This window comes from Streptopelia decaocto (genome assembly GCF_964273445.1).
Source record: "Streptopelia decaocto genome assembly, chromosome: 1".
NCBI lineage: Eukaryota > Metazoa > Chordata > Aves > Columbiformes > Columbidae > Streptopelia > Streptopelia decaocto.
In genome coordinates, this window is record NC_138663.1 from 14,125,211 (window position 1) to 14,142,966 (window position 17,756).

Below are 17,756 nucleotides of genomic sequence, written 5' to 3' on the forward strand. Positions count from 1 at the left end.
TGACCTGAGCTAAAGGTTATTAAAGAAAACAAAACCACTCTTGTCTGCAACAGACCACACTCCTATGGTACTTACACCTCCATGTCTTATGTTCACCTACAATGCAACATCAACTTGTAACTCTTTAATAAGTTTCTGCCCTGTTTTGGGAGTTAGGAAGAAGAGAAAAAACAAATTTAATGCAATAAAATATATATACCGAGCTGTGTATTGCTCACCAGTTCAATCTTGCTGGTTCTCCAGAAGTGCATGATGTCTCCAAATTGTTTAAACATTCCTTTCAGGTTCACCATTACGATTGCAGCTAGCACTGTCTAGGAATATTACACAAATACAATTTTCAGAGGCAAAATAAACCCAATACCAAACAAGAACTCCAAAGCATCACAAATAACCATATTTCTGTGCTTTGCAGAACTGACATAAGTCTACTGAATAGGCCTTCCACTTAATAAAAGAACTTTTTAGGTAGTTCAGTGGAGTTATCTTTTTACTGGAGCTGCAGAAATGGCAAGCAAGAGTCAGTACAGCTTGATTTACTCCTTCCTGGCAAGAGAAATCACATAGTCCTGAGCTCCATGCAATTACAATGCCTGTAGTGCTTGAAGCAGCTATGCTATAATCTCAAATTCAAGTTTATCTACAATACACAGCAACATTTCCTGCAAGTGTCACATAGGTGTAAACCAAGGTACATCTATAAAAAACCCTAGGAATTGTGTATCATCCTATGCATGCCCAAGAACCAAGTTTTTTTTAAGTGAGAATATATTTATTCACATAAATATATTTTTATACAAATAAGTAAAACTGCAGCAAAACCAACTCATTATGCTGAGCCATCACCTAGACCCAACCCGTTCCCAGCTGAGCTGTTATTTTAAAAGAAAGTCACTTTTTAACCTCTTCCCAAAATTCCTATGCCGCAAAGGGAAATTGTTTGATGGTATCATTTTAATGTTCTAAAGAGAGAGTCCAGAATGTCCAATATTAAAAACAACAACAAAACATGCCAGATCCTTCAAAAAATTATTAATTTCTAGTCTAACTGGCAGAAAAAATGCATACAAAATTTAAAGGTTTCAGGAGCAAGGCTAACTAATAATCCCACCATCTCTATTTTAAGTGATAGTCGCTGGCCTCTCGTCCCTGACAATGCAATGGCTACAAGGCAAAGCTCCCTTACCTGCGGAAGTGGTTCAAAGAGGTATCCAATAGCCACAATTACCAACAGAACCATAATTGAGGAGAGTGCCCCTGCAATCTGAACAAAAGAAGCAAGAAACAATGTGAGAATATTAAGAAGTTGTTCCCAAAGGGCAATATTACTCATTAGCTGCCCCCTCTTGTGCTTTCCACACGGCTAGGAGGTTCAACTGGCTTTTGATCCCTGCTGCTCAGTTCATGCACTTTGACTGTCGTGCAGTCTGCTCTTATGGTCCAACCTGGATTTGCACATGAGAAGTTCCAGTTATTCCTTCTGGCCCAGCCAGAGAACTCTGGCAATCTAGAGAAGCCTCAGACTTCAGCTTTGGAGCTCCAAAAAGCACATGTTGTTTGGCTCAACATTTGGTTTTACGTACCTGAGTTTTCCCACCGGTGCTTTCCTGAACAAGACTCCGAGACATTGAACAAGTGACTGGAAAGCTTTGGAAAAATGACCCCACAGAGTTGCATATTCCCAAGGCAATAAGTTCCTGCATTAAACAGCAGAGCAAAATAAAAGGCAGTTATACGTAGCTGAACAAAGCTGGAGCTGTCCATATATACTAATACCCACATCCTATTTACAGTGCTTTCTAGTAACCTTATTGCAGAGAACAAACAGCTATATTGTAGCTTATACTTGCGATTCTCACACATGCACAAGTTGATGCATGTTGCAAATAAAGTATCTGATGAAGTGTTCAAGACATTTCCCATCCTTAAATGTTACTCTAACGAGTCACACTGAAAACTAAAGTGAATGACAGCATTGCTTGTTTTGAGGATTTCTTCAACTTGGGGACAACTTGAATTTTAGCACCGAATAGACATGGGAAACAGTTTCTCATAAACACTGTTCTCTGCTTCCCACTCTGAACTATCTGTTTAGTACTATTAGAACTAAGAACAGCCTTGGCTGTGTTTCCACGGGTGGTAATCCATTGCTGTACATGAAAAAACCAACGCGTGTCCACTGTTTCATCAGGAAGGTGCCACATAAGAATTGTTATCATGAGTGAGATCAGAGCTCTGTCTGCCTCAGTAGTGTCTCTGATGCCTAAAGAAAGTATTTGCTTGTAATGAGGCCTCCCCAGATTACTCTGCATCCTGCTATTTGTATCTGAGGTGATGGAGTTACATGTTTGCTGTAGTTCTCAATTACTTTTTCTCTTTGCATTTGTACAATTCTTGTTTTAATTCACTTAAACATGCACTGCAGCAGGTGACAAGGAGTTCTATAATTTCACAGCCAGGTGAAGCAGCATTTGGCACCTCCTGAGGAAAAAGATTTAGATGCTTAACTGAGGTCAGTGATGATTACACTTTAACTAATGTAAATAGCACTGATTCCATTCATGCAGCTACAGATTTATCATCTTCTCTCTTTGAGTAACAGAAAACAATGATATGAAGGATGAGATTCATCTGACCAGATGTAAAACTCTGTAGGTAAAAGTCATTTAAACTCCATTTCCTCTCTGAGGAAGGGGGAACAGCTGATGTGCGCTGTGTCAGATGCCTGCTCCAGGATATGCATTACAGAATATAAACTCTCTGTCTCCCTTGACAGCACAATGACATCAAACAATAATTGCAATATTGATTCTAAATTGCACAGAAAGGGCAGAGTAGGTGAGGATGCAATATCGTTTTAATTTTAGAGAGTCCCTAACCACAGCTTTTGTCCCTCAAATCATGATCAAAATGCTAACTATGGACTGGGCCATTTGCTGCCCCAGAAAATGATGAGTTGCCTATTTGCAATAGGTGAGAATAAAAAGAAATTATAAAACATAATTGGAATTTCTAAACCTTAGATAACAGTTGCTCAACAAAAGTCATTGTGTTTATCACATGTAAACTGTACTTCACTCTATGACAGACAGCAGACAAAGTAACTTCCCATCAGGACAGCTGATGTAACGTCTGTCCCAACAGTTAATATTCACGCATATGTCCAAGTTTAAAGAAGCAAGTTTCCCAAAATCAAGCTAAACATTAAACTGGTTATTAAAACACAGCCAGAAGAAGAACTTAAAATAATTCCTGGCATTTAAATGCGTAGACTGTCAAAAATCTGACCTGATTCTACTACAAAAGAAAAACTCATTTTTGTCCAATACCCTACTTCAAGAATGTAACAAAGGCGTTACTGATTATTTCCAACAAAGCAACCCTAATATTTTTTACCTGATTCCCATCAATGGTATAACCATGTTTAAGGGCAAAGATCTTGGCCATTGATACAGCCATTGAAAATCCAACAATTGCTATTGCAATTGCATCCACGAATACTGCTGGGATGAGCTGCATCTCTGGAACTGCTGGTGCACGTAACCTTGGAGATGAAATAAATATTTACAATTTACAAAAACAAAAGCCACATGCCATACATAAAAGGTATAGTTTGAATAAGAATATATTATCCCTACCCTTTAGGAATATTCCCAACAACATCGACACTGTATGACTCACTCAGATTCATTCCAGCTGAAACTCCTGTGCCAATAATTACCTAAAAATCCACAGACACATTTGTAAACATCAGCTAGAAAGACATAGAGCCATCAGAAGAACTAATAAGAGTTAGCTCATTATGAATAATACACACAAGGGGTTACATTTATTTATCAATCAGTTTTTTAAGAGTTGGGAGATAAAGAAGCAGACAAAAAGGAGAAAGTATCATGATTTCCCTCTATCATGTTCAACCCCCACTGCAGGTTGTTTAAAGTTCTAGTTATCTAAGAACTCATTTTTAAATCCAACCACTTTTAAAGATGAAAAGTTATCTGAGATGTGGGCTTAGTAGGTATTAGGATAGTCTGCTTTATCCAGGTATTTTAGAATAGTAATTCGAAACAGTCAATGCTGCAGTCAGTTATCCATCCCAGAAATGGAGAAAGGAAGGTTAAGTATTAAGTCCCACTGGTTCCTGCTCTTCTTTCCATGACTGCATATTAAAACTTATTGGGAAATTAAATTTAAAATTAAATTTATTTAATTTAAAAATTAATTCAATTAAATTCCTTCCTTCAGGAGGAGGTTCTGAGCTCCTGCACCCGATGTGGGAAATGCCACTCTGAGGCACAACTCACAGAGAATCATTCAGATGCCAAAACTCCAGGATAGGGTGGGTTTGACAACAAATCTCTGCCTACCAAATGCCATGGTGGACTGTGGATGTTTCACTGGGTTTTCAATTCTTCTTTGGGACTAGATGCCTAAAACTTGGACACATCAGTCCCTAACCTTATGAGTATCCAAACCTTCAAATGGATCAAGCCTCAAATGAATTGTGTTCAACAGAAGTTACTCTAAAGCTCAATAAGACTTGATAGAAAATAAGATAGTTTCTACAGCTTTAGAATAGTTATATAATTTAGCTATAGAATTTCACAGCTGGCTTACCACAATGATTTCCATCGGAATAGGAACTGGGAGCTTCTTCTTAAATCGGAGATTGATCTCCTTGCCAATCAACAAGAGAACGATGCACGTTAATCCAACAATCAATGCAGCAATATTGGTCGTTGTTATTTTTGAAAGCACAGCAGCTATGCTCTGTAACACAGAGGTATCATAATTATTCCTAAGAAAATATAAGCTTAATGGAGATTTGCCACAAAAGAGCAAATTATACATTGCTGTTCAACTGGGGTTTTATTCTGCATTTATAACCACAGTAAAAAAGTACATGACCAAAATCCCCACTGTTTCCACAAAATAGAGAAGTTTGGAGTATCTCAGTGAGGGAGATGCACTTGCAATATTTTACGAATATCGGTCTCCCTCATATGGGGCAAAAAATTTGGAGAAAAAAATAGCATGTGGGAAAAAGTCTAAATTAAACCACATCTCTTATCATCAACATTTTCACAAATATTTCATACTGGCAACTACCTGAAAGCAATAAATGCACTCTTTTTAATACCTTCAAATATTCTTTGGCAAGTCACATCTACTTAGAGGTGCACAAACCATTCTAAAGCGATGAAGCTGCCAATACAACCATTGGGGTTACCATAGCAATATGATTAACTGTGATCTTGGAACACAGCTGAACTGACCATTATTTATAGAACCACAGAATCATAGAATCATTTTGGTTGGAAGAGACCCTCAAGATCACTGAGTCCAACCATTACCCTAACACTGGCACTAAACCATGTCCCTAAGAACCTAATTTACACGTCTTTTAAACGCCTCCAGGGATGGTGACTCCACCACCTCCCTAGGCAGCCTGTTCCAATGCTTGACAACCCTTTCCATGAAGAAATGTTTCCTAATATCCAATCTAAACCTCCCCTGGCACAACATGAGGCTATTTCCTCTTGTCCAAATATCTTTTAGTTGAAAACACTATTAGGAGGGTATCAGGAAAGAAAGTTTGCTGGAATACACAAGTTGCTAGAGGGTAAATGATTCCCCAACCAATTACTCCTTTTTCCACTGCATTTAAAAACATAAAAATAAATAAATGACCCCTGGATGTCTTTGAAAGTATATAAAAATATATTTCTTTAGACAGAAGGAAAATTAAAGCAACTATGAGGATATTATACATTCAAGATGTCCTGGTAGTACATCATGAATGTATACCTTTCCTAGGAATCAATCATTAGTGCAGTCTTGTTTCCAAAAGGTTTTATTTGCACAAATATACAAGAAAGATACCCATAAAGTACTTTCTATAGCCTCCATGTAGAGAAAATCCTGAAGCTTTGTTATTGCTGAGCCATTGATCTGCTCAAAAGCTTGGGTTTTCACAGATATCCCAGATCTTCTCTATTCTTCCTCTCAGGACTTATGGTTTTCAAAATCAGAGCACTAACTTTATGATAACAACTTGGGGCTTCCTAGACTGGCAGGCAAATCAGATTCAGATGCATTTCAACTCTGACTGTTCACAACAGCAAGGAAAGTAATGCTCATATAAACTTCAAAGCTTTGGTTTTGATTTCAATTAAAAATGTGCCTTTAAACAAATTTGCTGCATGGGATCCACGACATTTTTTTTCAGAGAACAACTGTCAATTTTAAATTCAAGTGAACAAGAGCTTCTGGGTTTACTTAAGTCAGACTAACCAAATCATAGCGTTACACTGCCTGGTTTTTCTTCTGTCCTCTCCTATCATTATGTGTTAGGAAATTAGGCTATGAGCTGCGTCAAATACCAGATCCTTGCATGCTCTGAACAACCAGTTTTAATGCTTTGGGTCTTCGATAGATAGCAAAGTTTTACATTGAGTGTCCTTATTTCCAAATAGTTTTGCTCACTACTCTAAAAACCAGGCAAATTTTTGATGACACATGACTTTGTGTCCAACCACACTACAAACCAGCTTACAAACAGGAAATGAGGAATACTCCCATCAGGAATTGTGCAGGAAATTAAAGAGATACAGACTGGGCAAGGCCTGAGAATAACATTTCCTAGCTTTTCAAAACATGTCCAGTCTACAGTGAAGCATTTTAGTGTCACATTTTCCCATTATGTACAAGAGGCTTGCTTCAATGAACATCATCTGTTTGTATTACAAAACTACATCTATCAGAATCCTAAAATCTGCCCATCTCAGACCATGCTGATCTACCAAGTCACACCCAAGATGCACTTTAAGATGCTCGTATATTGCTATGGCTCTTAAAGACCTCATACTCAGTTTTGGATACTGAACCATTATTCTACTTAGTGCCAAAATAATAATAAAAAAAAACACTAGGAAAAGACTTAAATACTAGATCCAGACAATGCAGAACTTGCATGTTTAATAAACGTAATTACTCACATATACAACTGAGAGAGGCCCACTGTATCGTTTAGTCTTAACACCAAGGAGATACTTTAATTGACTAGTAAAGACATGGATGGCAGCAGCAGTAGTAAATCCTCGCACCAGAGGCTCCGTTAGATAGATGGCTACAAATCCAAATCGAAGGAAACCTAGACACAACTAGTGAAGGAGAAAACTATTAAGCATGTGACTCCCACTGTTGCCTGAACATCAGCACTATACAGCAGACAGGCCAGAGGCCACCTCTTCTTACTTCAAAGCCCACGTCAGATCAGGCAAACCTGAACTTGGCCTTTCTAGAGCCACAGTTCAGTGAGCAGCCAGCAATGGACCAAATATTAATGCCACTGGCAGGTGCAATGTGGGATATGGGAAAATGTACGTTTTCAGATGTATTTATGGACAGACTAGAGAATATAAGCTTGAGTTTTTCTGATGAGACAGGAAAAAATGAAAGGGGAAGGTCCCATTTTTCCCAGTCAATCCAAGATGCCAGACAAAGACCTCCATGTACACCCCTCAATTCTGTGATGTGGCTGCCATGAAGCAGCCGGTATTCTGCACAGTGCAGGGCTGGACCACGAGGCTATAGACAGGATCGGCCACAACCCAGCACCCCTTGCAACCACAAGTCTAGCAGCAGCATCTGAACTTGCCATGACAGCAAACTGCAAGCACATACCTGGATAATTCCTGAAAGAAAGGCGAGAGTCACAGCTACTTGCACCCTCTTGGTATCTCTAGCATGGAAATATTCAAGGGAATCTGTAACATTAGTAGAATTATAGCCTACAGAAATTATTTCATCAGGCACTTGTCTCACGGCAATGCCGCCAACCATCATACTAATCACAGCAAAGGTGCCTGAAATAAGAGGGAGAGGAAAATAATTGGTTAAAATATATATATTTTTAGGAGTGTTTCTCATTAATAGATATGTGGAATTAAACTATATTAGAGTTTTCTACTTAATATTGTATTTTTCAGTTCCAAAATCTGCTCCAGTACTCAGCACCATTAAAGCTAGTTAAATGGTGAACATACACCTCTATGGAAAGTAAACATTATCATTTTTTTCTCACAGTTTCTATCAAGCAAATTAGAGATACCTCCTGCCCCCCAAGGAAACTGACTGCAGTGATGAAACTATAGTTCAGGAGTTCACAGCACACATTCCTAGATCTAATCTGATAAAAGATGCTCTTCTATTCCTTCCTAAGCAGGATGGTTAAATAAAAAAATACTGCTGTTTGACACATCTGTGTTTCTCCTGTTCACTGAAATTTGGATTTATGGAAAAAAATCTACACTTGCTATTTCTCCAATTTTATTTTTTATGACTTTATTAAACACACAAACATAGACTTTCAGTTATCCATAGAGATATACCTATTGATATGTGCTTGGAGGTTCCAAAAAAAGTATACAGAAAGACAGGATAAAATGAAGAATATAGGCCAAATACTGGGGGAACAGCTGCCAGCAAAGCATAGGCTAAACCTAGAAAAGAGACACAAATATATATGTTAGACAAGTAACAGAAAGAAACCATCTGAAGTGAAGGGATTTAAGCTGACTAATGCTGAACTCCTCTAATAGGAAATCTAGTGACATATTGCAGGTTTAAAAATCAAGAAGTCTTGCAGGGAGTACTATTTAATTTGTAAAATACTGTAGGTCAATGCCTATAAAACTAATGGTTTGAGTCAGGAAACCAGAAGTCTCCAATTAGAGGCACTGGAGATGTGTGTGTACGTGTTTGTGTGCACATCTGTGCATTCATTGTTCTGCCTTTGTGGCTGAAAGTACTTTCTTAATAGCTAACAAACACTTTCTGTTGCTTTAGCTTCCCTCTGCCAATGAATGTAATTAAAAACACACAAAACCCCATAGCCAGTGGGACACATTTGATTTTTCTCCTTTTTTAATCAGATGTGATCTTCATGGCAATCTATGACTGGTTAAACACTTCCTTCTTCCCTCACCCCAGAACAAGTGGGATGATGTAACAGTTGTCTGTTTTTGCAAAATATGCTCCAAAATGTAAAATAAGCAGAGAAGCATTGCTTATGATCTGTAACATCATAGAGCTTATACATTCTGGTATTATTCCCCAAAATGAAGTCCTTTCAATTCCACGCAGAGGAAGTGCGATCCATCTCATTCCCACCTGTAGGTGGGGCTGGTAAGCAGCAATGGAGTTGTGGGGAAGCAGCTCCCAGGGATGCTGGGGGGGGACATCTCCATGTGCTCCCCTTCTGTGTGACAGAGCATGTGCTCATCACTGGACCAGGCTCACAAGCAAACTGCATGCACCACGGGATACGGTGTGTAACTGTCCCGAGCAGTTCCAGCAAAATCAACCGTGCTACACAGCTCGTGTTAGTGAGAATTACACACCAGAACTCAACCAATGGGCCTGGAGAAGAAAACGCTGTCTCCTGGATTGGTTTGGTTCTCCAATTCATCTTTGCAAGTGCAGACTCAGGACACCTGAGGAAGCTGCATGTTCTTACCACACTTGGGCAGAAGGGTCCAAGTTAGGACTGAAAAGCTCAACGGTCCAGTACAAATTACAAAAGGAACCAATGGTTCACCCACTGTGGGGAGGCTAGTGACACTCAAAAACATCTCTCCCTAGTAATGTATTTTTAAATTGAGAAACAAAGCACCAGGTTACCAGGGGAGAACAAAACCAGGAGGGATCTTCTGTGTCACCCAAGCGCTCTTGCACACTGTAATAGCTCACACGGCCTTGCTCATGCCCTAAACAATGGCTGAGTCCTAACCAACAATTCATATTCCTATCAGAACTCGAGTTATCATATCGTCTATTCTCTTGCAGCAATGAACTTTTCATTAAGTACCTCTGAAACTCATCTCACAGATATTCTCTGCCCCAGGGGCTACCTCTCATGCCAAGAGTATCAGCAGAACACCCTGTACTGTAACAGCCTGGCTTTTAATATTGTGCTTAACTTCACAGTATGAGTGACCAGAACTGAAAACTAGTGGTTTCAAAACCAGGAGGGTGGGTCTATCTGAAGTTCCTGATCTGAATACTCTTTTATTCTTTTTCCTTTCCATTTGTACTGGCATTCTTAAAGGCTGTCAGTGTCAAAGAAATAAAGAGATATTGGCATGACAGGAGTTCACGGCTTAAACACCCTGGTCATTGTAGTTCTGCCTGGAATGATTCCCAGGCTTATTTGAACTCATGCTTGCCATAATTACATCCATTGCAGAAAAACAAAGGTTCAACTTTTGTCTTTTTAGAAAGGGAAAGATTAGGATCAGTTCAAGGGCATGTCTGCAGTCATCAAAGGAAAAAATAATATTTAGTTTAAAACAAAGTTACAAAATTAAGTATAAAGTTCACTGCTGACTGCTTAAATTTCAGTGTCCTTATCCTGTCACCATGTAAACTGTGTTTCAATATACAAGCAATAATGTCTGTGCCTAGCATATGACAGATTTGCCTGACAGTTAACCACATTACTTATCAATTTATGATAGGTTGATGTTTACATTTGTGTAAGAAAAAAATAACCTTAATGATTAAAAATTGCACAAAAACAGGAAGCTACATAAATAAAGAAGTTAACTGCAAAGATTAAATTAGGGTGTTCCATTGCTTTAGTGGATTACCACCTATTAAAATCTAGGCTTCTTGGATTTACAGATTAATTAGTCAGACCTGCCTTAGCCTAAAGTGAAATGAGTGAGGCAGAAATACGAAATAAACCAAAGCACAAGTACACATACATGCCCAATTACATTACCCTTACATGAGGACTTCTCTGGACTGGGCTCTGCTCAAATTCAAGAATTCTCTCTACTCTGAGACCTCCTGGGAAAATCTGCTGGGATGGTGGCAGCTATCATGAAGCTGCCATTTCCAGAGAAGTGATGACACCCCATTATAATACTGCTGTAAAAATGCTGTGCCTTTCTAACCCCATAGCAGTTCTGAAACTGGTGACAGTAAGGTGTCAGGCTGAACGGAAGATTCCACTGATTCAGCCACCAAGAGCTGAACCACTGGCTTTCTCTTCATCTTCTACAGAGACTGCTCCTGCTTCAGGGCCAAGCTCCATTTGTGATGAAACTTCCAAGTAATTTAATAGAAATTCCACAGATTTGCAGTCTTGTTACAGAAGATACTTTTGATTTATTTCCACCATGTAAATCACTGCCCACTACTACGGTTCCAGCTTAAACCAGTAACTTCTAGCCTTAAGAGAAAAAGTGGGATCAGTCTGATTGCTTGCAGATTCTTCTCTGGTTGTGCTCCTGAAACATTTTGTCTATATGTCTATTAGATAGTGCTACTAGGTACTAGTAGCTACTAGTGCTACTAGGAAGTTTGCTACAACTTTTGGGATGTGGAGATAAGAAAACAATTGGGTGCATTCAGCAAGAGGTTAAAGTGTGAAAAGTTGGTATGTCATGGAGAGCTGTTGGTATTGATCAGAGAGTTAAGTTTTCATCAGTTTGCTGCATATCACTGACTTGCAGTTTTAAGGAAATCATCATTATGGGCTAGTCTGCAGAATGTTCTATTCATCTCCACACACACCCCGAAATACACATCCTGTTCTCATGAGCGCCTGTTCAGACAATCAAGAGCTAACACGAAAGAGCACACAAAAAAAAAGCAAAGAAGAGGATAAATAAATCCAGAAATATACTTACCTTGAGGAAGCTGCATAACCCCAGTGCTTATACCTGAGATAATGTCTCCTAATAAGTATTCCTTCACTGGGTAGCGGGGAAGCCATTTTAAAATCGGTAAGAAACTGTAAAGATGAGATTTGGCTTTCTTAGAAGAACAACTGAAAATACAAACCAGAAGGAAAAAAGTTAGACACTTGCAGGGGACAAATGGGTCAAAAAAAAAAGCTTTTCATCCCTGTGCAGGGAAACAACTCAATTAAAGGCAGTAATTTCTAGACAAACCTCATGCACAAACAACTATGACTCCAGTTATTTTAGCCATTTATCACATGTTGGTTGCTGTTCACAAACCTTATGGAACTGGAGAAGAGAGTCAATCTTGTGAAGCTGGAGGTCAGTGGGAAGTGAAACTGTTCAAGTCCATGCACGACTGAACAGTCACACAACACTTTGCTAAGATCATTCCCAGTAATGATCTCCTGAGGATAACTTGCTTTCTGATAGTGGTTTTCACTTATGAAAGTACCTTGTGATGCTTTTTCCTATTTTAATTTACTATTTGCATGCTTTATACTTTTTAATATTATTACGATCTTTTCTTAAAAGTATTACTTTACTAATGCTAGTTGCAATCACTGGCACTGATAGGCTAATTTCAAGGCTATTTAAGAACATAACCCTTTACCCTGAAAGGCAAGGCACTGAAGCCAGCAACACTGATCCTCGTGTCTCTTAGCAGAGTTATTAACCTTTTGAAACCCTGACTCAGGACAAATGAATAGAGCCAGGAAATAAATATCTCTATGCAGTACTGCAATGCATCATACTTTGATTGTACTGTGGTAAGAAAGCTTAACCTTAGGTAAAAATATAACACTGGGATCACATAAATGCTTTTCTGTTTAGGGGAACTGGAAGAGAAGTGCAAAGATTTGTTAACATTTCTGAATCTCGTGGGACTAAACTGCATAGTGAAGAAGCTTATTGCTACAAGTGAGAGAGAAACTAGAGTCATCTACACTTCTCCATGTTTAAGCAGATTGAATCACAAGACGTCACAGCTCGGGAAGATTTTGATCTGCATATATTTTATTCAGGACAGGTAAGTTTTTTGAGGTGGAATTAGGTGCTGTTACCATTAGAATGGTCATTCCATTAAGCAAAACAAATCTCCAAATGTCAAATCATGTGAACAGGAATATTCCATAGACAAGCAGAAACCATTTGTTGTCTTGCAGAACACGGTTCTAGCAAGAACTTGAATCAGCTCTGCAAATGAAGCATGGATAAATGCAACTAAGTTTTTCTTCACTGTCCTGTGGTACCACAGAGCAAGAGTTGCACAGTTAAAAGCATTTCCTGTCTAACCAGATGATACTTCAGTTCCAAGGCAGTTCAAAATTACGGAATGCCTCTAGTAAGTCCTTATTAGACTAATAATTTAGATTTCTGCACAGCTGTAATACATCTCCATTCTTCTTCCATGAAAGGATCATGTGAAGCACAAATTTGGTCTTAAGTATTTCCACATAAAAAGGAGAGATATTTTTCTGGGTCTTATGAATTCATGTCACATGATTTGACTAATACTTCACATTCCTATGCTGCATGTTTCTCCTTTGCAGCTTGATGAAAACAATTCAACATTTTGTAATATATTGATATACAAAAACATACAACTCCATCACAGTCTTACTGAATAATCAAAGTAGAACTACTGCTTTGAACGTTTCTTTGAAGACATTACAAGTTATGTGCATAAATCAATTAAGAAGTGCAATATTTCTAACCAATGCAATAAAGACAAAAAAGCCCTACCGACAAGAATGTGCAATCCTCTGCCTTAAAGTCTGAGGTGTTCTTTCTCGTCTGTGCAGCTGTCCTTGCAAGAGCTCTTGGTTATATATTGGCCTCTCCACACAATACCTCTGGGTTTGCTCAAGACATGCTTCATGTTCCTGAGCATGTTCCATAGTTGATTTCACGTAGGAGGAGCCAAGGAAGAACAGTTCCACAGTCTCCACTGGAAAACACAGTTGCAAACAAAATAAATCTGGTTACTTTTTTAACCTCAGATTTGGCATTTCCTTTCAAATAATGTATTTTGACAAGCTAGTGACAAGAACTGTGAAAGCAGTTTAAAAGCACTAAGTAGATAGTCTGTAACAGCAGTAAGTAAATAAACCACTCTCACAATCTTTACCATATGTAAGCCATAAATTTATGCTTCTCTTGGGTAAAGAAAGTTTTTGCATTAATTACTCTGTAAATAATTGCAGAAACAATATTGGAAGATTATATTTATGGTTGCCTGAATTTTCCATCAGTTTTTAAAGGAAACGTCAGTGTTAAAGGGCAATTACTATATTGCTGAGTTACTTCCTGCTTACTCACTGTCACATCCATCTCCAAAAGACAGAACTCAAATTTTAACACTGAGAAAACCACTTCTTTCTTCCAGATAGTCAGTTGCTTCCTGCATCCATCCACCTGCTTTCTCCTATGTTTCAGAAGCTTCTTTTCCAGACAGCATCTCAAGGATGCATAATTCATTGCTTTCAAAAAGTTATTCTTTTAGTGGATGTGCCACTTACTGTTATTCTCAGTCCTGCACCCACTAAAACAGGAATCAGGAGATATACACAATTTTAAAACTAGCCAGGTTTGCAAACATCTTATTTGTCTGTGTGATTCAGTGCCATAAACATCTTAACATACTCTGTTAATTCCTTTGCTCTATGTTGGCTGCTTCTAGAAATACAGGACAAGAAACATAACTCCAAGTTATGAGCAAAACAACAGGACTGCTATATCGTTACACAGAGATGCTGGCTAGCGCTACATTTGATGACAGAACGTGAGTGCAATAGGAAACAGAGCCATAATTGTGTACAAGGCCCTTGGGCTCAAGTCCAGCAAGTCGCTTAAGCATGTGTTTCCCTTCAACCAAGGGAGCTAACCCAGAGGTCTTTAGTTTTAAGCTGTACATCAGTACTTCCCTAGAAAAGGGTTACCATGTAGAAATTAAACAAATTGCCACCTAAATACTCAGACAAAGCTAATCATGACTGGCCCCACATTCTGATTCAGCAAATACAGTCTGCCCAGCAGCAAAATACCAATATTGCTACCTAAGCCTTCAGTCTGATGGAGGTGCTGGAATTTTCCACTCAAGGCTCGCTGTTCTTTATGTCTTAGGCCAGACGCAGCCCTGCATCTCTTCAGTTCTCATTATTTTGTATGCAACATTTTCCCTACATAGTCACGAAAGGATATTTTTACTGAAATTAGAATTAGAAATTAGAATGTATTATTCCACATTCAAAATTTACTTCAGCTTTATTGCATAAAATAAGATATCCAAAACTTGTCTGTAAGAGGCGTATTTGGAAGAGCCAAACAAGTTTGTAATGTAAACCTGGACATGGAGGGGTTTTAAGATCTCCAGTTCTTTTCTCATTTCTGTATACATGCCCAGACTCTTCCAAGTACTACAAGAATATACAGAACAACAGAAGTTCAGCCTTGTCGCTGTTTGCCATGGTGAAATAAATGATACAGATGTATTTGATAACCAAACAGGGCTCAACCTCAAATCGGTTATCCAGATTATGGTGTTAGTCTGAAATATTACCAGAGGTCACAACCCAAGTTTCAACATCATTCAGTCTGAAGGTCTTTAAACTGTAGATTGACTACTTCCGATTCTGTTTGAACAAGGAAGTTAACACTGCACTGAATCATGAGAATCATCTAACACAAAAGTAAACCTGAGAGAGGACAGGACAGGATCTTGTGTTTAGTGATGGTTCACAGCAGATACCAGAACACAGAGGACAAATCCCATGCCTTTAAGAGGTCCTAAATCTACTCCAAAACTATAGCTGGATGCATAGTTTTCTGTTTTCCATGTCATGTCACTGACTTCTTCTTAACTGCCTGTCCTGGTTTCTGCTGGAATAGAGTAAATTTTCTGCCTAGTAGCTGGTGCAGTGCTGGGTTTTGGATTATGAGAATAATGTTAATAACACACTGATGTTTTAGTTGTTGCTAAGCAGCCAATGACTTTTCCACTTCTCACACTTGCCTGTAACAAGAAGGTGGGGAGTGCACAAAAGGTTGGGAGGGGACACAGCTGGGATGCTGACCCCAACTGACTGAAAGGATATTCTATACCATATGACATGTATGTAATGCTGGGGGCAGAAGAAGAAAGGGGGGAACATTCGGAGTGACGGCGCTTGTCTTCCTAAGTAACTGTGACACATGACAGAGCCCTGTTTTCCTGGAGATGGCTGAAGACCTGCCTCCCCATGCGAAGCAGTAAATTAATCCCTTGTTTTGCTTTGGTTGCATGCATGGCTTTTGCTTTACCTATTAAACTGTCTCTATCTCAGCTCATGAGTTTTCTCACTTTTGCCATTTTGACTTGCTCCCCCATGCCACCAGGAAGGATCAAAGCAAGTAGCTGTGTGGGGCTGAGCTGCTGCCTGGGGTTGAACCACAAATACTAAGCTGTAGATAATACAATGAAGATTAAAATCTTTAATATCATCCATCTCTTCTGCAAAAGCATACACAGAGCAAGGATTGAGATGCTTGTGTTTATAACAGGTGATATGCATTTTCAATAAAGTAGTAAAATGGCAGCATTTCATGACTGCTTGAAGAGTCTCTCCAACACAAATTGCCAATAGCCGAATTTCCAAGCCTTGGATATCTCTTTCTCTTTCACCCCGAGCACGCTCAAAGAAGAGCAAAAGTAGGTAGTGTCTTTTCATGAAGACAAAACTTACCACTATGATTTCTGAAAACTCCTAGACCTTTATCCAAAGGAAGAGAAAGGCAATATCTGGACATCTGAGTCTTACCTAGTAGTGGAATACTGCTCTTGGACAACCTTTGAACTTCACAGCAAGAATAAAATTAAAAAGCTATAAGAAACACTGCCATTAACCTTATCAGCCAGATAAGAGTTGAGTTGAAGTAGTTAAAAGCTGTATGCAAAAGACTTAAGAGCTGGTGATTCTTTATCTGACTGATAAAGGCCTGTTCTTCTGTCTTTACTGCTATTATCGAACTGAAGGTGTTAGAAAAAAAAAAGCAAACATCAGCTTATAACACTATCACTAATAATCAAATACTTTCTCTTGCCACTCTTAGATGATAAAGCGGGGCTATCAAGCCATATACACTGATTCTTGTAGAGGACATTTTTGTAGCCAGTCCACGCAAATTAGAATGCAGTCATAAAAATGTATAAGGACAATGATTTGGCTACTGTTCCTTAGATTCAAAATATGACTATGAGGAGAAAGGAAAAAAAAGACAGACATGAAGAATAGTGTACTGTGTGATTATTGAGGCTTTAGTAAGTTCATAATTACAAAATGGGGCACTTTTGCTCCTACCTTTGTGTATCTAAGCTGAATGTATCTCAACGAACTAATGCAACAGGGGAAAGTCAGTGGCAGATCCACTGACTTGCCTGTTTGAAAAGAAAGACCTTTGTCCTGGTGAGGAAGCACAGAGTCGCTTTAAATAGTGGAAAAGCACAGGTGGACAGTACTGATACAGCGTTATAGTAGAAAAATGCATCTGTGCTGGGGAATCTCAAGTTTGATCATGAACTGCAAAGTTTCTGGAGTATTTTGTATCTTTAAGCGTACAAACACAGGTGACTGCCATCAGCCAAAGGGCTGGTGGAAATACTGCCACTCTATATAAAAGATGTTCTCCTCAATGTACACTGAAAAGCAGAGTTATTGCAAGGTCTGTTCCTACTGTCTGAAGAGGCTAGACCAAAACATTGCCGTAACTTTAGGAACCACATATTTTCTCATTTACTTCTTTCCTCTCTGGCCTTTTCCCCCAGTGCCCTATGCCCTACCACTTATCACCTTGAGTGATTACAAAATTATACCAAGCCGGAACTGAAGATTTTTTTTTTTTAAAAACAAACACAAAGGTGTAAAGTGATTGGGTGGGGTCATAAGGAATGTGTTCTGGTTTTCTTGGACTGTGCTTATCCTCATTCTTTCTCCACTACTCCTACTAAATCCACTAATGAATAGA

General features: G+C 38.8%; 1 protein-coding gene across 1 annotated transcript in view; it reads right to left on the reverse strand.

Moving 5' to 3' along the window:
- SLC26A5 (solute carrier family 26 member 5) overlaps positions 1 to 17,756 on the reverse strand; it is a 35,624-nt gene that overhangs the window by 8,749 nt on the left and 9,119 nt on the right. Inside the window, exons 2-12 of the mRNA XM_082056033.1 lie at positions 13,500 to 13,704; positions 11,700 to 11,839; positions 8,394 to 8,504; positions 7,687 to 7,868; positions 6,999 to 7,163; positions 4,618 to 4,770; positions 3,639 to 3,721; positions 3,397 to 3,544; positions 1,584 to 1,697; positions 1,187 to 1,264; positions 219 to 314 (exon numbers count right to left, since the gene is read on the reverse strand). Coding sequence (XP_081912159.1) covers positions 219 to 314; positions 1,187 to 1,264; positions 1,584 to 1,697; positions 3,397 to 3,544; positions 3,639 to 3,721; positions 4,618 to 4,770; positions 6,999 to 7,163; positions 7,687 to 7,868; positions 8,394 to 8,504; positions 11,700 to 11,839; positions 13,500 to 13,654 — 1,425 coding nt within the window. The 5' untranslated portion in view covers positions 13,655 to 13,704. The remainder of the gene's footprint in view (positions 1 to 218; positions 315 to 1,186; positions 1,265 to 1,583; positions 1,698 to 3,396; positions 3,545 to 3,638; positions 3,722 to 4,617; positions 4,771 to 6,998; positions 7,164 to 7,686; positions 7,869 to 8,393; positions 8,505 to 11,699; positions 11,840 to 13,499; positions 13,705 to 17,756) is intronic.